The 20,757-nt window shown below is 44.7% G+C and overlaps 1 protein-coding gene across 3 annotated transcripts in view; it reads left to right on the forward strand.

Moving 5' to 3' along the window:
- The window catches only part of MFN1 (mitofusin 1), a 206,586-nt gene that overhangs the window by 154,368 nt on the left and 31,461 nt on the right, over positions 1 to 20,757 (forward strand). For all 3 annotated transcript variants that reach the window (XR_011199355.1, XM_069213075.1, XM_069213073.1), the window contains 2 exons: positions 2,028 to 2,224; positions 4,826 to 4,960. Coding sequence is in view for 2 of the 3 variants with exons in the window: in XM_069213075.1 (XP_069069176.1) it covers positions 2,028 to 2,224; positions 4,826 to 4,960 (332 nt within the window). In the remaining variant the exon portion in view is untranslated. The remainder of the gene's footprint in view (positions 1 to 2,027; positions 2,225 to 4,825; positions 4,961 to 20,757) is intronic.

Genomic DNA, 20,757 nt, shown 5'->3' on the forward strand with positions numbered 1-20,757 from the left:
CTCTAACTCAAGAAAATGCGAGACCCACTGCATAGCAAATGCTTGTTAACAAAGAGGGCTGAACGCTTAACACTTGCTGGTTATAACAGACATGTTGTGCTTTAACACTTCTTTTCCGTCAGAATTAAATCTAATCTATAGGTATTATGCCTCCTGCTCCATTAAACAAAAAAAAAAACACTCAGTATTTTGTACTGTATGAGTGTTTCCTTTCTCCCTGACCCTCCAGCTCGCTCCAAGATTAAATTTCTTTTAAAATATAAACGTAAATTAAGTGTACAAAAGATCTCTTTATCAATAACATACATTTGTTCATGTTTAGTTAAAATCATCTCTTTTGTTAAAATACAAGCACTAGTGGATTTTACACTTTGATGATGTTTCCTTTTGTACCACAGCTTCTGTTACCTTCTGTTGGATTATTAAATGAAAAATCTTACATTATGCAATCATGTTATCTTTGGGGACCTCACCCAGTTGGAAATTCATCTACATTTTTCATTTGGATGCTACTTTATGTTCACGTCTGGATGCAATGTTTCACCCAAATAATGATTTCCTTTCTGTCAGAAAGAGGCAACACTTACAATACCACTTTATCTGAATAATTGCTTCATTGTTTTAGCCTCAAGAACCAATTAGCTAACTAGTAATTTCTTAAAAATAAAAAAAATAAAAATGTCAAGGCTGCAGTGATTCTGTCCTCATGTCTGTTGTGAGTTTATTTGTCGAATTAGATTTGATGCCTTTAATATCTAATTTAATTAATAACACGTAGCAAACACACCGCTTTTCATGCTATTTTACAGGTATGTTTTTTAGGGTTCTACTTTGCAAAATTATCATCAGTACGTTATAATTTTAAATTTAATTGGAGCGTACTTTCTATGGCTGGAGCTCTGTTTCAGGAACTGGTAGGATTGGATGAGCAAGTGGAGCAAAGCAGATGTACAGCAAGAAGGGTTATGTACAGCAAGAACGACTGCATACAATAAACAACAAATGTCTCCAACAGCCGCACCAAAAACACCTGTGTGCCACATTTTAACTGCTGCACACTTGTCTTAGTTTAGAAATCCGGTACGTCTGACACAGACCTTTATCCTTCTAATGCGAATATTGGAATCCCATTTAGCTGGTGAAAATTCAGATTCTTCTATATATGGTATAAATGGCCAGCACTCTGGCTGTCTGTTGAGCCCATGCACCAGTGGCTTGCCTAACTCCCACAGGCCCAGATCACTTCTGAATACTGCTGATCAGCAATTTTGTAAAATGCCGGTTTATTTATATGCTTAAAAACTACATTATGCATTGCAGGCTGTTGTGATTACATTTGCCCCTGTTTTCCATACATCTACATTAAAAACACACACCGAATGTTTCCACAATCTAAATACAATTAAAATATTGTAAAATGTAATGTAAATACAATATCTTACAGTATGACCAGCTTTATACTAATACAAAGTTACAAATAAATGTTTGAATGCACTAAAAATATTAATGTCTATGCAGTTCTTAAATAAATATTAAAATGTTGCCACAATCTATATACAATTAAAACAGTGTAAATAAAAATGTAATATAAACAAAATATTGTACAAGAAAACAGAATGCTAATAAAAATGTACAAAACATTGTTTGAATGAAATAAAACGATACAAAAGATACATTTAAAAAATAACTATTATCAGTGCATGAAGACATACCATCCACATAACTACAGAACAATAAAGATAGGAAAACAAATTAAGGAATAAAACGAGACCTATTGGCTTTGCCAATGCTTGTTTTATTGGTGGTGTTTCACAGTTGTTGCTCTTATTGTAAAGCATTTTTAAATAAATGAAAAAACGTATTACCTACCTACAGTGATTTTTGAGAGGTCTGAAATGGATAACTGTTTAAGTACTAAGAGTTGAATGACAGTGCTCTATGAGTATTGAATGTACTCATTTGGTAAAACGTCCACTTATACATCAGGTGTTGCATAGATACACAATGTATTTGTTTTTCCACTACAGGTGTGGAGAACTGTTGGTTGGAAATTAATAGCACTTTCCCTGGGCATGTATGGTGGTCTGTACCTCTTTGAAAAGCTTACTTGGACAACAAGAGCCAAAGAAAAAACCTTCAAACAACAGTTTGTTAACTATGCAGCAGATAAACTGAAGATGATTGTTACATGCACTAGTGCAAACTGCAGTCGCCAGGTCGAACAGTAAGTGTGTATTTACCATAAAAAAAAACTATTCTTGTACATACATTTGGTTTGATAATTTCTTTTCATCCATATTTTTGCTTAAGTACAGGTTTCTTTCTGTTTCTGCTATAACTGTGAATGTTTTACATGTGTGCCTGTGCATATGCATTGGCTATTTCCAATCGCCCATATATGACACTGAAGCATCTTTCTGCTAGTAACTACCCTCTCTTTATTGTTACATTTTCTTTTCTCTTTAACGTACCTGCACGTATAGCAGACTTACATTTCTGCACTATTTTTCTGTAAGCCCACTCATTAGTTGACACCTTCACATTGTTCAATTCCTGCAAGGTCCTCCCTGTGTAAGTTGTAAGGGTTTTTTCTTGTGATCTCTCTAGAAGCTCATAAATCTTCTCCGCGTCCTGTTAGCGATTGGTCTGCTTTTTTGGATCCTTCATGCAGTCGGGGCTCTTCGTGGCGGCCTGAACACTTACATTTACTCGGAAATGATAGTAAAACTCAAATCGAGTTTGAAATACAACTGCTACTTTTAAAAAGGGCTGTGATGAAAACATATATATTTACTTGATCATCAAATGGTTTGGAAAGACTTCATGAATGTTCTTAGCACAAAGAGGGTATCGTGCCCTCCTTAAAATTTAAGTGACATCCTCAGCACCATGCTTCCGCAGGAATCACTATTTGTATTTAATAGTTATTTGGCACTGGGATGTAGGGTTATGAACCATCCAATCTGCCAGCAGTTGCTGTCCTTAGACCCTCCTAGGACCCCCTTTATCTTTGGGAATGGTAGATTCTTTTCTATGTGACATATCCCAATCTCAGCACCAGTGGGCAAGTAACTGGCTGTTTTAGTGGTCAGCTTTTCCTCGAGTTTACATGAAACATAAACAATAGTACGTGGTCTGGTCATCGCATGGAAGGACGTGAGGATTGATAGCTGTTGAATGTAGGTAATATTTCAATATGACTTACCCATCAGTCTTCCTGGGATGTAGATCTTTCTCCATACCTGGGACCGGTCACAATGTTTATCTTGATGTTGCCTTAATACACTTGACTCTGTTTCTTCGCTACATTAATCATGTCGCTCTTTTGACTGTACAGTGATTTGGCAGCAACCCCTTTCGATAAATACAATCTGTCCTACACCCTGAAACCCCCCTATTAAATAGTTTTCCAGTTTTCATATAGGGCAGCCCGTCTCCTTTCAGGGCAGTGCAGTTTCTAGTGTACTTCAGGTCACCATAAGCTGAGGGAAGATAGCTTCCAACAGAGGTTCTGTCCCCCGGAACACATCAGCCCAGCACAGCTGTGAAGGTTCTACTTTATCTCTAGATGATGTACCCAATCAAAAGCTAATAAAAGCCCACCTCGAGAATATCATTCTCAAACATTAGTTTACAACTGGGTAGTGCATTTTAATAACTGTTGGACCCCTTTGTGTCAGTTTGTAACTTTAAAACGTTGAATCATGGTAGATTAATTAACCTGTGCTTTTTACTTGCTTTTGATTGTAACAGTGTATGATAGTTTCAGTATTTTGTGATATAACCCAATAAATAAATACCTTCTTTTAAACAGTTACAGTCCTACTTAGAACATCCTGCTTTCCTTCATGTACTCTGTCGTGGGATGCTTTCCATAAGTTTGTGTTCTGGGCATTTGTGATAATATATTCAACACTAATTGGGATAACTCTACTTTATTCATTGACAGACATTGCTGGCATGCTGTAATGCTCCGTACTCGCAGGTCTTATATACTTAGATACCATCTCCTCCACAAGGACTTAAATATAATTTAGCTTTGACAGATACCCCTATGCTGATGTTATTCAGCACACAAACCCAAAATCCCCACCCAATAGAGCCCAACTGCAGATTGAAAACCTCCCAGTGGATGAGGTCATATTCAAGCTTACAGTGTCAAAATCTGAAATGATTATCACCCTCTTCCCTCAAGTACACAGCATACCTATTGTCTGTCTGTTATCTTTAAACTCTGCTCCACTTTTCATATATGAAAAACTATATTTTCTCTATATATGCAAGATATACCTTTACCGGTCCCTTCTAAACTACCTAAATCCACTTTTACCCCCTTCTTTTGTGCATTAACTACTTCAAACTCTTACGTGTCTCTCTTTTTCTATCAGCTGGCATCTCTCAAGTCAATTATGCATCTTCCTGTTTCCTTTCTGGGTTCTTACTTCATAACAAACTCTCATTCTGTCCATCTACAAGTCTCCCCACTAGCTGGCCACTGCTCCTAACCTGCAGCATCAGTCAACAGTCTGTACACTTTTCTGCTCTTTCATCAGTCACATTGTTACTCATCTTCCTGTAGGAAATCTGGTGCTGTAGTCTTATTCTTCATCCCCTTGGTTTGCCTTTTTTAATGTCTACTCCCTCTTAATCAAGCAGGCCGTATTACTGTCATTAGATTTCTCCTCAATGCCCCCCAAATGCTAAATTTTGTGACTCATATTTTTTGCAGCAGCTAGTGTGGACACTAATTTATTTCATGTTCCTTATCTTAACACATTATTGTAAGTCATGTATGTTGACTAAGGATTCCTTTATACTCTTATAGGGAAATGTGCACAACATTTGCTCAGCTCTGTAATCAAGTTGATATCACCCAGAAAAATCTGAAAGACAACATTGACAAGTTATCCAAACAAATCGATCTACTAGAGAAGACGCAGAAAGGTTCAAAGGTTCTAAGGTACTTTTAAAGAAAAAATATTTGACAAAATACTGTTTTGGTGCACTGGAATACACGTCACATTTTAAGATTTTCCATGGCATGTTGATTAATGATCAGATGTAAACATTGGTTATGTTATGCCATCTATGAACAGTTACTTTATGAGCATTTGTGTTTGAGGGTGGTATTTTACTCTTCTGTGATGAACTGGTGTTTCTCTGGAATCCGTTTCAGTTTAGTTGGCGAAGGCATGAAGCACCCCAATAGCAAGTAACAAGACAACTGATCAAACAGATACGTGTTTAGTTAATTTCATATGTAATTTCTGAGAGGTTTACGATAAGAATGCAATAATCCTTATAAATCTTTCTTTTCTGCATCAGCCCACCTTGTTTAGTATGGTTTATAGAAACTAAGCATTAATCTTTTCAAAACTCTGTTCAAGAACAGCCTTATTTCTCCTTTTGGGCATTATAAACACTAAATGCATAACATTTGAGCAATTTCATTAAGTAAGAGCAGAAAATAAAGGTGGAATGCTCTGAAATTAATTCCTCATGTGCGGAGGAGCTTGTCTCAAATAGAAGCTAGATATTTCGGATTGGCCATCAACACCGATTTCACCTCAATGTCACATGATGAGAGTTTGCATAATCTTATTACACTATTGTAGTCTAGCTAAATGTTCAGTCTTTAGAATGTTTGTTAGAATATTCGTGAAGTTCCAACCTGTGTGAGGTTGATGGGGATAACAGGATTCTGGGACAGCTTTGCAAGATCAGGAATGCAGGTGATTCACGCTCATATATTCTTATAAGTCTTCTTAATGTGAGGCAAAGTTTGTCCTGGAGCCACTATAAGATGCAACTCGGGTATGGTTACATGGAAAAATCATCCTGTCACCTATCCAGGTATTATTGGTGGTAGTCATGATGTTAGTTCTTCAACTTAAAATGACAGATTTTGCAGTTCACTGAGCACTGATTTACAGTGGGGAGGACTGAAGAAGGCAGGGATGAACCTATCTCTTGGTTCGACTAAAGAGATCCTTGTACAGCTCCTAGACAGCACATGTAATGACATGGCTAGACAACTAACAAAACCGTTCTTGATGAATGAAAGCATCAAGCAGGAGGAGTTGTTATTAACAGTTTTGTTCAACCTATATATTAACTGGAAATTCTCACAAAATGCACCCCAAGTGAGAAGATGGGCAACACCCGCAATGCTGTATGCCAAGAAATGTTACTCTTGGCAAGAATCTTTCTAACCACACTTGAATAGAATCTTGAATTACTTGCCAAAGTTGCAATTTTAAGATCTGTATGGAAACATTTGAGGCCATGGCCTGGTGCCCGGTAACAGCAAGCTCAAATCAGTTTCAATAAAGAATCACTCCTGGAGTAGGATAATTACTTCCCATTTTTACATATTGCAATTTCAGGGAAGCTCAGTTTGAAGTAGCATTTGGCAACAAGAATAAGAAAAGTTGTGACTGTAGCAAGCACGCCCCTTAGAATCCTGGCATAGAAATAAACAGGATTGCAGCTGTGAGACAAGAAATGGGTTTGATGTAGAAACATCTCTTGGAAGAAAACCCAGTAAACTGCTGAGACTAATCCATGTGCTACTTTGGAAGCAGAATGCAGGTTTAAACCATTGAGGTAAGACGAGAGAAGTCTTCTGCTGGACATGGCTCTTCCTAGGGGATTTCCTTGAAACTTCGTATTTTTTTTTTTTCCTCCCAGTTTTTGCTGACTGTGCATGACCTTAGGACTCTGGTCACTTTCCCACTGTAGCGCTGGGGGTAATGCACGCACCCTTCCTACTCATGCCAGAAAGAGGCACTTAGGTGATTGGTTGAGATGCCGTACCCAGGAGTGCCCAGTAAAAAGATACACCACATACCCAGAACGGGTATGGCCTTAGCCACTTTTGGGACGTTGCACTGTCCGTGCCACCCACCAGAGTAGATGGACCAGCATGTAATAGGCCTGGCAGTGCAGGCCTGTGGAGGCGCAGATGTGCCTACGCTCAGTGGCATCTTCCCCACTGGGGGCAGCCCTAAGTAGGCCTTCCACGACTCCTAGAGCACCCCCGGAGGACGGGCAGGTGGTAGGCAGGGCAGGTACACAGGGGTGCCTCATGCCCTGGTATTGAAGAACCTCTTGGGGTTTCCCTACCGAGCAGATTGGCTCTTCCTTGAGTTTTTGCTGATCTTCTATGAGTGGCCTTAGGGCCCTGGTCGCTTTCCCATTGTAAGTACGTTGCGAAAGTGCATGCGCGCCCTCCCTACATAATTTAGGAAGTTGCACCTACCAGTATGAGCACACTTGCACATTGGTGACTTCATGTATATACTGAGCCTGGCCTGAGTTGCCTACATGTGTACACTTGCACATTGGTGTTTTCATGTATATACGGATCCCGGCATGGCTTACCCATAGGTGCATAATGACATATTGCACTTGCATCCTTGTGGTATTCTCAAAGTCTGTGTCCAGGCTTGTGGGTGCACCAAGGCATATGTGCCCACAGAGTGAAAGATGTCTGGGTGTGTTTTCACTACCATTAAGACCTGCTCTGCCCATAGGTTATTATGGGGGAAAGTTTATAATTAATCCTAGCTCCAATAGTGGATTGCAGTGGAGCAGCCTCATAATTTTTACTATCATAAGATTCCTTAAGACAAACCCTTTCCAGTGGTAAAGGTGGTTTTGACAGTAATAACTTGGAAATGCCACTTCTAGAAAGTGGGCATTCCCAGGTTCTAAAATCCCTTTTGTGTGCCTTTTTTAATTCAAACTTCATTCCACTGGGGGCTGGTGGGAAAACGCATCTGCTGGAGGGAGAGATTTTGACACTTGCCTCTCATAGTCAGATCATGGCACCATTAAAGATAAAGATCTGTATACCATGGCCCCATGACACACAGGACTGACATTTAGGGCAGGCATCTGTGGTTCAATGGGAAACCGTTTGAACCACCCCCAACTTCAAAGGCACACCTGAGTATAACTAGGGATACCACACGTCCGCAATTTAGAGATACACTTGCAGGAGCACAGGACAGAATCACTTAACTGCATACTGCCAAAGGAATCTGTTGTGCACTGGAGTATTTACTATCCCAGGAAGGAGGTCACACACCCTTCCTGCATCGTGGCTGGCCTGGGAACACTGTCTGAAATGTGTGCTCTACAAGGGCTTGTTGGCTTGCCCCCTGTTCTGTGTGGAGGACTCAGGGACATCAAAGACTTAATTTGAGGGGCCTACACCTTCCACTGTGTCATCTGGAGAGTGGTGCCCTCCAACACAGCTACCTTGTGTGCTGGATTCCACCGGGTAACAGTGGTTTGAGCACAGAAATAACAATACTGCCTGGGGACCCTATTTGCCTGGTGCAGAGCCTGCAAATTACTGCCCGCATTCAAGGATTATGGCCCTTCATTGTTGGGCCACATCACCATAAGCGTTTGGTTGGTAGTGGACGGATTACTGGTTGCAGGACCCCGTGTGGCCTGTTGTTGTCGAGTGTGCCGCATTTCTCTCATTCATATTTATTGTGTGTGGTGTCTGTGTCACTGGTTGCGACCCTCAGAGGTGGTGGCGTACCCGGAGCAGTGCTGCACTCTACCTCATGCAGTACTGCTGAACTGGCGTCTCTGGGTGTGTGACTGGATTGGTCTGGTGTGGCTGAAGTCACCACGCTCCAGACATTGTGCCTCATTCTAGGGAGGTACGGAACAGAAACTGATTGTGTGTTCAGACGTGCCTGGTGTGACTCAAGTTATTGCGCACCAAGCGTGTCGTCTCATTTCCGGGTGGCGCTGCAGTGGTAACCTTTTGTGTGCAAGCGGTATTGTCTGGCACGACTCTACACATCGCGCACCAGACTTTGTGCCTCATTCCAGAGAGGTACCGAACGGGAACTGGTTGTGTGTTCAGAATGCCTGGTGTGACTCAAGTAATCACGAACCAGGCATGGCGCCTCATTCCTGGGAGGCTCTGCAGTGGTAACCTTTTCTGTGCAAGTGGTATTGTCTGGTGCAACTCTAATGATAACGCTAGAGATGTTGTGCCTCATTCCAGGGAGGCACTGCATGGTAACGTTTCATGTGCATGCAGGATTGTCTGATGTGACTCGAGCCATCGTGCACCTGATGTTGTGCCTCATTCCAGGAAGGCATGGGATTGGTGACCTTTCGTGTATGAGTGGAATTGTCTGGTGCACCTCAAGTCATCGCGCACCAGACGTTGGGCCTCATCCCAGGGAAGCCCTGCATTGAGCACTTTGCATGTCCATTCGGAGGTGTCTGGTGTGACTTAGTTAATCGCACACCAGACCTTGCGCCCATACCAGGAGGGCACGGAATTTGGTAAACACTTTGTGTGCAACTGGGACGGTCGATTCATTGCGCCCCAAACATGATGCATCCTGTCCCGGGAGGTTCCGGATTGGTAAACATCTGTGAGGTGAAGTGAAGTGGAGTGTCTGGCTTAGCACCACTGAACAGCCTGTCCCAAGGCGACTCTCCCCTTGTGCTTTGCAGACAGGGGACCACGCTGGAAGGCCAGTGTGGAGACCCCTGAGTGAGCTTTCTAGTGGGGAACAAACCTCCATTTGCTGACTGATGTCTCGCAATCCATTTTCTCTTTCTTCCCCTGCACCTTTAGCCCTGGGTCCTGACTAAATGTAACCACCGGCCGCAAGCAGCCTAGTATCCAGGGAAAGGTTGCTTCGTCTCTAACTCAGGGGTGGGGGGAGGTTGGCAGGAATTGGTTGGAGGGCGGAGGAAGGTATGGGTCCCAGAGAGGTCTGCCAACTAATTACACCTCACCTGCTGTGGCTGTAAGAGCACTGCATTAAGGTGCTGGCAGCGAATGTGTGCAAGTGCTTGTATGCTATTGTGACTAATATCCATGGCGCCACGTAGTGGTGCAGAGAATGTGGGACAGGTGTCTGGACTTGATTTCACTGTACTGTAGCGTTGCAGCACACGTTGTTTACAATATCGGCTGGCATTGATGTTTACTGGTGCGGCCGAGGCCTCTGAGGTATTTCAAAAGTGCTATAGTTCTTTTGTATGTATACATTGCTGCTATTGTAGGGAATTGGAATGCATCCTACACCTCTTTTATATTGAATTGAGGTTATCCCTGGGGTGGGTCACGTGCTGCCAACGCAGTAGTACCGCATGTGTCTTCAGGGAGGGAAAGTATTGTTTTTTTCACATGCACATATTTCTGATGCCGTATTAACGCCTTTTGACCTCGTACCACTACTGATCTTTCTGAATGTGATTTTTTGCCCAGATTTACATGTTGCTCATGTGGTGTTAATTCATGTGTGTATGTTAAATACAAACTTTATTTACACACACCTCGTGTGAAGTCTTGTTTGTGACACTCAGTGTACTTATTGTGTGGACATGCTGTGCCAACGCTTCACAACTTGCCTCTGTGATAAGCCTGACTGCTCTGTGCCAAGCTACCCAAAGGTGTCCGCAGGTTATACAGTGAGTGTAATCACCCACCTGTGATGGGAATGGTAGGTTCTGCCTGGCTAGGGCCTCGCCTCAGCCAACCAGAATGTTTCGCCTCCAACATCTGCCATGTGCAATATGTTCACAAGAAGCTCATCCTAAGACATTTTGGTGGATGCAAGTGCAATAACCAACTCAAGAAAGCAGTTGAGGACGAATCTACACAATTTATTCGGACACATCAGTTGATTTTAAGGACCAGTTGCATGGTACCAAAGCATAGATGAAAATTCAATTTGAAGTGGTATTTAGAGGGAGAAGCCAAATACAAAGAGTGTAAGATCTTGAACAAAAACAAAGCTTAGAAAGGTCAACTACGTTGAGATGTTGTCGTGAGTATGAACTTTTGCTACAGAAGAGCTCAAGAATGCAGATTTCAGACTCAAGACAAAGGCAATAAAAAGGGTGTAGTACAGGAAAACGAAAAGAAAATTAATGGGTACACAAGACAATTCCATTCTTTACAACTGGTTTCCATATTGCTGTCCCTGCCACCCTCAGCCAGTACTACTATTCACTGGCCAATTAACCAGAAGTTGGTTGTACAAGGATTTTCAGGATTCAGATTAATTATGTTGTAGTTGATTAGTGTGATCTTTTCAACTAGTTAATATAATCATATTTTACCTTCTGTGCAAAAGCTGAAAAGACGAATGCCAAATAAAACCAAAATGAGTTTCAATATGCTTCCATAAAGTGGATTATAGTCCAGTTTCAGTTGACTTTTATAATGCAGTATGACCAGTGGAATGAATGAATAGACCTGTAACTTGAAAAATCTCCAATATTGAACAGTTGAGATGAGGAGCAGTTATAGGGGACGGAAGATGACCATGTTTATGGCAGCTGCTTTAAAAGAAAATTAGTGCACTAATGGACAATGCTGTAAGCTTAATGAACCAGTAATGCTAGGCTTGCAAAGCTACTTTTTTTAAAAACGCGATATCATTGTTTTAGCTAGTCAAACAGCACCAAACGGTGCCTTGTACAACAGTTAGTGAACTTTATTTCTATGTCTGGCATCTCTGCTAGCAAAATAGTCAGTTTAGGCAGTGTAGGAAAGGACCTCGTTTTGAATGATCACCTCCCCAAGGTTTTGGACTGCTGTTGCTGGTTTTTGACTCTGTATGTATGTATACTGAGCCCTGCTGTCCAGGCCACAGTACATGTGCTGTGATTCGCCCAAAGTATGTGTTCAATTAGCTAATCCACAGTTGGCTCTTTTAAGTTATACATCCCTCATATATGGTACAAGAGGTACGTTAAATGTCACTAGTGGACTGCAGCACTTCATTGTGCCACCAACACCACCAGTGCAGTGACTAGGTGAAAACGTGACTGTAGGCATACCACTGCAGCCTGGTTTAGCAGATTTAAACCTCCCTTCTCAACAAGGCAAAATAAATATCTTTGGCCAGGTTAAAACCTTCATTTTTAATAATAATCTACTTCCTTAGGAAGGAAGGCCTTGGTAGCCCACCAGGCAGAGTGCTTAGGATTAAAATGAAGGGCATGGTATGGTTCCTTTGTGTTTAACATGCCCTGACAGTGAAAACAATATATTGCCATTTTCACTGTATCAAGGCTGGTAGTCCCATTGCCCTACATGGAGTTTCACTAACCACATCACTGAGTGTTGACTTACATTTGGGACTACCAAAGCTACTATTCTAAGGTGTCAAATTATTCTTTACCTTAAAGCCAACTCATTGCTGAGATCAGGTTTTATGAAACTTTTAATATGAAGGTGTATAGAGGAAGTCACCACCTTTTTTGCCCAAACCTGAAGTCCTTTTCTGTCTGTCTGCAGCCCTTGTCACTTAAGACAGCATGTTGCCCCCTGCTAGGAAACAGGATTTCTGCTAGAAGTAGAGGCTCTGAGGGATATAGGAGCCAGTATAACCAGTGTGGTGGATAGGCTGGTTTCCTCAGAGCAGATCTTCCCAGATCTTTTACACAAGGTTGTCAACTTTGACATTGAGGTAAAGTTGCACTCACTGGCTATGGTGAACTGTGAGTGGGGAGATGTTACTGGCCTAAACAGAGTAGCTGTGTCCTCTGCCATCCCAGTGCAGTGTCTGCTGGGAATGACTTGGAAAAATCTGCTTGGGCAGATGTTGAAAGATGTCAGAGTTCTGTCACTCCTGTCATCTGTCTGGCCAGTGGCAAGGCAGGAGGACAACTAATGGCTCCCTTAATCCCACTACCTGTGGTTGTGATCCTGTTTGAATGGGGCGGGACTAACCGTGTTGGTCCCCTGAACGCTTAAGCTTTCTTGGGAAATAGATTCATCTGGGTGGTAATACACCAGATATTCCCTTCCCCCTGGAATGCAATGGCAACATCACTATTTGGCATCTTCCTATGGGTGGGTATTCCCCGAGGAGGCCATTTTGATAAGGATACTACTTTCATGTCTGTGTATTTTAAGGCTAGGTGGAAGTAATTTGGTGTTAGAGCTTCACCACCCCATTATCCCTAGACCAATGGTTTAGTTGAGAGATTTAACAAAACCATGAAAGGCATGATCACGCTTTTGCCTGACAAACTCAGGAGGAGATCGAATCTTTTCCTCCCATGCCTACAGGGAGGTTCCAAAAAGCAAGTGGACGTCAGCTTTTGTTTAGGCATCCTGTGAGAGGTACCTTGAGCTTGGTTAGAGAGGGTGGAAAGAAGCCCCTTAACGAGCCCAAGCAGGATGTAGTGGACAATGTATTGCATGGCAGAGTACAATAAGACAGAAAAGAATCTGGAGGCCAACCAGGAGCTACTGCAACAACTGTATGATCAGAAGCCCTCCATGGCTGAGTATTAGCCAGATCAGAAGGTAAGAACAAGTGGACTGGGCCTTACCCAGTACTGGAAAAGAAAGTGGAGGTCACCTACTTAGTTGACCTAGGCACGCCCAGGAACCCCGGTGATCCATGTTAACTATTTCAAACCCCACCATGACGGGGCTGACATGACTATGCTCATAGTGACAGATGGGGAAGAGGAAAGAGCATCTGCTAGACCTTCTTTTGAGTAATGGCAAAGGGAGCTTAGTGGATGGAGTTTTGCTCTCTTCCACCGTTAGTGAACAGCAGCGAGGGACTGTCACCAGTTGCTGGGATAGTTCGCTGGACTTTTCTTCCTCACTAACACCAGGTCAGACACAGTGCTGTGTTCATGACATAGACACAGGTGATAGTTGATACTTGTTAAAAGTAAAATCTATCAGCTGTCTGATCAAGTAAAGACTAGTTTCAAAGCTGAAGATGCAAAGATTCTAGAGTTGGTGGTGATCGAGCCATTTAGTGGTCCTTGGACCAGTCCAGTGGTGCTGGCACTTAGACCCAACCCAAAAGGTGGAAAGCCAGAGATGAGATTCTGTGTGGACTACGTAGGGCTTAATGCAGTCACTAGTACTGATGCTCACACCATCCCAAGAGCGGATTTGCTTATTGACAAGTCGGGAGCTGGTAAGTACCTAAATACTTTTGATTTGACTTCCGGTTACTGGCAGGTAGGCCAGGGAGGATGGACGACATCTGTTTTTGGAAGATCAAAGGACACAGTTTGAAGTGATGCCCTTAAGCCTGAAAAATGCAACTGCCACCTTCTGAAGGTTGGTGAACAGGGTCCTGTGTGGGTTGGAAACATCGAGTTCAGCATATCTTCTCTCCACCTGGGGAAGACAACCTAATCAACCTGACCGAATGGCTTCAGGCCCTTCAAAAGGAAGTCCTGAATATTAAGGCAAGTAAATGCTAAATATGGAAGGGTTCTGTCATGTACCTAGGCCACCTTGTAGGTGGACAGTATGCATAGCTTCTCCAGCCCAAGATCCAGACAATTCTGGCTCCCAAGACTCAAACCCAGGCCAGATCCTTTTTGGCCCCATCTGGGTATTATGGGAGGTTTGTGAAGGGGTATTGCACTATTTTGTCATCTCCTGACAGAACTCACCTCCAGAAAACAGCCAAAGCAAGTTATTTGGTCTGCAGAGTGTCAGACATCCTTAGGCACCTTGCAAGAAGCAATGTGCACAGCACCTGTCCTACAAGCACCTAACTGCAGCCAACAGTCATTTGTCTAGACGGATGCTCCAGAGCTTGGTATTGCAGCAGTGTTATCACAGTTAAATGATAGGAGAGAATTAAAAACTTTATTAGCAGGTGACTGCTCCCCAGAGAGCAGTGTTGGAGTGCCATTAAGAGGGAATACTTTGCTGTGGCTTGTTCCATGAAGGGTGGTTTGGTCCATGAGGAAGCTGAGACTCTATCTATTTGGGACTCACTTCAAGCCTTCTCAAGTGGCTCTTGCAGATAGAATGAGAGAACTTCAAACTGTTTAAGCGATCAATTTCCCTACATGGAATGGAATTTACAGTAGAACACAGGCCTTGGAGTGACCATGCCAATGGTGGTGGCCTTTCTAGGTTTTCCCACTTAGATGATAAGGACCATCATAAGGATTAGTTGTTTATTGCCTTTTCTCTGAAGGAGGGGGGCTATGTAGGAAAGGACCTTTCCATCGCCTCTAATTGTATCTCATGCAGCATCCCCAACAGGCCCACCCTGTACTTTAAGTGAGTATCTATTTTATGTTTCTTGGTCCGCCGTGCTCTTGCCCCTCATATTGCATGTGGTGAACCTATACTTACTAATTGTTGCCATCAATCCTTTTCAGTTTTTGTGGAGCCTGCAGGTGTGGAATTATCTCTACTTCAGCTACTTTTGCATTCTCCTGCTCTCTTATTCACCCACCACATCGAAAATGTTATTTCAGGTCTGATTACCTTCTTCCTTAGCCCCTAACCCTTCACCCGAGGACATAGATAGAAAGCCCTTCAATCCTAAATGAAACACAACTATATCCTCTTTCTTTTCTTCTTTGCGTTTGGGTCATAGAGAATTTGGGGAACTGATTTTACAGCTAGTGTCTCGGTTGTTGACTCTTGATATCCTTTGTCAGGGCCAGGCAGAAAGTTTCTTCTGCTGGTGTTTAATGTCCATTCTTTACCTAATGATTTCAGCTCCCATCGGACAATGTATTTTAGGTGCTGTGCTAGTGCCTTGTCACATCCGCTTGCCACACCTTCTAAATTCTACCCTCCTGTTGAGGCGGCACGCTCTGGTTGGCTGAACCTACCACTCCCGTCACAGGTGGGTGATTAAACTCACTATATAACCAGTACTCACCTTTGGGTAGGTTGACACAGAGCAGTCAGGCTTATAAAAGGGGCAATGTATAAAGAAATGGCACGGCACTTCCACACAACAGTTACACTGAGCGTCACAAAAGAGACTCCACACGAGGTGTACGTAACTATAATTTGTATTCAACAAACATTAACACAGCATGATCATCATGTAAATCTGGGCATAAATCACATTTAGAAATATTACTTCAGTACTAGGCGCAACTGTTAAGACACCATAATCAGTGGCCCTCATTATCACATTGGCGGTAAAAACTGACTACTGCCGCGGCGACGGCTGCCAAAATACTGTCGCCATGGCTACCACCCGTCTGCCCATTTATGACCGTAGCCGGAATTCCACCAGAAGGGTGGCGGAATTCCGGCTGCCGCCATGCCGGCAGATGGCGGTAAGGTGGCGCCGCTGCCAGCAGCAACACCACGCCAGTAGACCGCCACAGACCGTATCATGACACATGATACGGCCTGGCAGTGTTCTGCTGGTGGCAGCGCCCCATCCCGTCTCCTGCCGGAGGAGCCCCTGAAATCAAGTAAGTCGGGTGCTCCAACAGGGGAGGGGTGCGTGGGGCTGTTGTGTGTGTGTGTGTGTTTGTGCGAGTGTGCATGTGTGGACGTGTGGGTGGGTGTATGTTGTGTTGTGTGTGAATATGTGTGCGCATGTATGTAAGAGTGTGTGAATGGAAATATGCATGCGTGGATGAATGTGGGTATGAGTGTGTATATGTGTGTGTTCAATGGTGCGTGTATGTCATGCAGGGGTCTGGAGAGGGAGGGGGGATTGGGGAAACATGGGGAGGGGTAAGGGGTGGGGAAGGAATTCCCTGTCCCGGATAGTGCCTACCGCCATGGTTTTCGTGGCAATGAGGAAGCCACAAAAACCATGGCGGTAGACGGGTTCATAATCCAGCGGGCAGGCTAGTGACGGCCGCCTGGCTGGAGACTGAAGTCTCTAGCCTGGCCGTTGTTAACGCCGTGGCGGACAGAGTGGTACATCGGCGGTTTGGCTTGAGCCAAACCGCCAATATCGTAATATGGGGAAAAGGGCCGCCAGGCTGTTGGCAGTACTTTTCTCCATTTTACCGCCGTCCGCCAGGGTTTAATGAGGGCCAGTTTGTACATGTGAGAAAAATAATACTATACCTCCCAGCACCCTCATGCAGTGCCACATGTTGTCAGCATGAGATCCACCCTAATGATTACCCTAATTCAATAACACACTATTGCAGGTCTCTGGCAAGAAATAATGTGTACTGCAACACCACCATGTTGTTTTATCAATCACCCGCATTTACTTCTTTACATTCACTCTACACTGCTACAGGGTGCCAGGGATATCAGGCGGCTTGTACACACGCACTGGCATGCATTTGCTCCTAGCACCCTAATACAGTGCACTAGTACCGGTCCGGTTAATGTCACTGTGCTCACAGACACCCTGGCCCTAAACTACCCTCCACCTAACCGGTTAGATCCTGCTACCCCACCCCCACAAGCTTGAGATTAAAGCAACCTTTCCCCAGACACTATGCCAAAGTCACACTTTTCATTGCAAGTTGAGAGGGAAAAAAATATAACTCCTGATCAGGCAACAATTAATTCATGGAGGCTTGGACACCACGCAGGAGGCTCACTCAGAGGTCTGCAAACCATGGGGGAAAGGTCGCTGGGGCCACTTCCTGGTCACAGCGGTGCCCAGCCAGGCACTCCAATAACCAAAGAGTTACCAATTCCACACCTCCTGGGAAGGAGGCACAACGTCTGGGGCGTGATGACTTGAGCTGCCCCGACAATTCCGGTTGCACACAGGTCCACAACTCCTGGGAAGGAAGCACAATGTCTGGTGCACGATGACTTGAGTCACCCCAGACAATTTGATCACACACAAAAAGGTTTCTAATGCAATACCTCCCTGGAATGAGACACTAGTCTGGTGCACTTGACTTGAGTCGCACCAGACAATTCCAGACAGTCGCCCGAAGAACTTAGCTGCCGTACCTCCCTGGAATGAGACACTACGTCTGGTGTGCGATGACTATTCGCACCAGACAATCCGGTCACAAATAAAGAACTCCAATCCGGTACTGCCATGGAATGAGGCTCGTCTGGTGTGCAATGACGAGTTGGACCCTGACAGTCTGGTCCCACATGAAGTACTCCAATCCCGTACCTCCATGGAATGAGGCACGACATCTGGTGCATGATGATTAGTCGCACCAGACAATCCGGTCACACACAATGAACTCCAATCCCGTACCTCCATGGAATGAGGCACAACGTATGGTGCGCGATGTCCGATTCATCGTCACTGCACACAATGAGGATGCTGTCTGGTGTCACATGAGAGAAATGCAACACACTTGCCAAAACATATCATGCGGGGTCCCGTGACCGGTGAATCTGCTCACAACAAACAAGATGCTTATGTGTGCAGTGGCTCCACGACGAAGGGCCACACTCCTTACGTGCGGGCAGTACTTTGCAGGTTCCGCACCAAGCAGTTCCAGTTTCCAGGTGCAATACTTTTATGCTCACACCGCTTCTACCAGGTGGAGTCCAGCATACGATGTAAGCGCTTAGGAGGGCACCACTCACCAGATGACAGCAGTAGATGCTACAGGTCCCTCTGGAGGTCTTTGATGTCCTTGAGACCTACAGAAAGAACAGGGGACAAGTCACCAAGCCCTTGAAGAGCGCACTTCAGAGTGCCACACAGCAGCAGGCAATCTGCCCAGACCAGCCACGATGCAGGAAAGGTGTGCAGGTCCCTTCCAAGGACAGTAAATACTCCTATGCAGAACAGATTCCTCTGGCAGTGTGTACCATGCGGTTCATTGTTACCGGCCCCACGTCCCTGCTGGTGTATCTCTAAGTTGCTGAAGTGTGGTACTCATAGTTATACTCCAGTGCGCCTTTTAAGTGGGGGCGTGGTTCATAGGGTCCCCTTTGAACTACAGATGTCTCCTCTAAATTTTGGTTCTGTCTGCCATGGGGCAGTGGAGTGCATATCTTTATCTTTAGTGGTGCCATGATCGGGCTCCGAGAGATCAAGTGTCAGAACTTCTCCCTCCGATCTATCCAGCCAGGTCCTCAAACGGCAGAGGTCTGTTCCAGTTGCTTCAGTTTTATAGCTGTTTCAGGGGAATTAAAAAGTGAGTTTATCCTCCGCTTCCAGTGGAATGAAGTTGAATCAAAAGACACACGAAAAGAGATTTTAGAACATAGAAATGCCCACTTTTAGAAGTGGCATTTCCACTGTATTATTGACAAACCCATCTTTACCGTGAGAAGGGGTTTATCATTGTGAATCCAGTGATGGTAAACATAATGAGGCTGCTCCACTGCATTCCAGTATGGCAGCTGGGATTAATTATAACTTTCCCCCATGTTAACCTATGGGCAGCGCAGCTCTCACGGGCAGTGAGAAAACACATGGGTATTCTGCACTCCCTTGGCACGTGCCCTCGTGCATGCACAAGCCTTCATGGGCAGGCTGAACGCAGGTTTAAGAACACCATAAAGGTGCTCCCATACAGGCCTGCCGTGACAGGCTCAGTAGAAGTGTGCACACCCGGGAAACAATGGCAGGCTCATTACCTAGGTACAGGCACTGTGTATCTTAAGGCACCACTGCGCAAGTGCACACATATTGGACTACAGTGGCAGGTCCAGTACATGCTGGTTAGCACCAGTAGTACTGGTATAAGAAGGGCATGTGCTCTTCCATCCTGTGCACACTTGGGGGGGGAAAGGGTCCCACTACCACAGGATTAGTCAACCCTTATGGGAAAGGTCGAACCCATACCCCTCCCGCCCCCTAAACCCCCAGTAGTGAAAACCCTTGTGGGGGGGGTTCTTCCCCACCAAGGTATGGCAGTCTTGGTGTACCTGTTCTGCCTTATGCCTACCATTGGCTCCACCATCCAGGGGGTGCTCTGGGGAAGTGTAGAGTCTGCTCAGGGTTGGCCATGGCATGGGAGATGCCACCCTGAGTACAGGTGCACATGCGCCCACAGAGGCCTGGACTGTCAGGCCTAAGACACGGTTGACAGGTTCTCCTAATGCGTGGCACACAGTATTGTCCCACTAGTAGCCAGGGCCGTACCCACCCTGGGTATGTGGCCTACCTTTTTACAGGGCACTCCTGGGTACAGCACTGCAATCACACTCATGAGTGCCCCTTCCTGGCATGTGTAGGATGGGCGCGTGCACTTTCCCAGTGTAGTGGGAAAGTGTCCAGATTCCTAAGGCCATGCAAAGAGAGTCCTAAAACTGGGAGGCAAACGAAAAAGGAAAATCCCCTAAGAAGGGCCATGTCCAACAACCCCTTATCCTCAGTGGTGGGTGATGTTGGGGGTATGTGTCTAAGGAAAGGGCACATGCAGCCGGATTGTATCTGTATCCTTGTAGTTCCTTTAGTTTATGGGTTGTCACTGTTTCTTTCGATGACCCTTGACTGTTGTTGGCCTTTCAAGTATATTATCTCAATGCATGTCACTCCACAGTGTTGCAGATACACAGTATTTTTGCCAGCAAAGGAAGTGGTCGCTCTTTACTCTGCTCCAGAGGCTTTTCTGCACAGGTACAACAGTCTCATATGGACATGCTCTACAAAAGCTCTAGGCTGTTTAGAGCAAAGCAAAGGCAGACTGCTCTTCAAAGGTTTAAACAGAGTATGCCACTGCCTGCTCTCTGGGGTTAGCACAGCTGTTACCCCAGCAGCTGCACCCCTTTTGAGACTTCATTATGGGCACCATGCAGAGACAATACCTGCCTCAGCAGCAAATGGCCTCCCACCATTTTCTAATCTGCGGGCAGGGATCGGCCCAACAGTGTCCAGGCTCCTAAGGGCAAAAGGTGCCCAAACCTCAGCCCCCTACAGCTGATGCAAAACTGTATACTTGTTCTTGGTGGCACTTCACTGGCCAGTAAGTGGTTGCATCACATTCCACCTCCCTGCCGGAGGAGCATCACATCCGATTAATGGGTGCTCCAGATTGTGCAGAGTGGATACTGCCTACTCTTTTATACCCGTGGACCTCCAACCCACACTGCAACACCACCTGCCC

The sequence above is a fragment of the Pleurodeles waltl genome, chromosome 11 (genome assembly GCF_031143425.1).
Source record: "Pleurodeles waltl isolate 20211129_DDA chromosome 11, aPleWal1.hap1.20221129, whole genome shotgun sequence".
Classification (NCBI taxonomy): Eukaryota; Metazoa; Chordata; class Amphibia; order Caudata; family Salamandridae; genus Pleurodeles; species Pleurodeles waltl.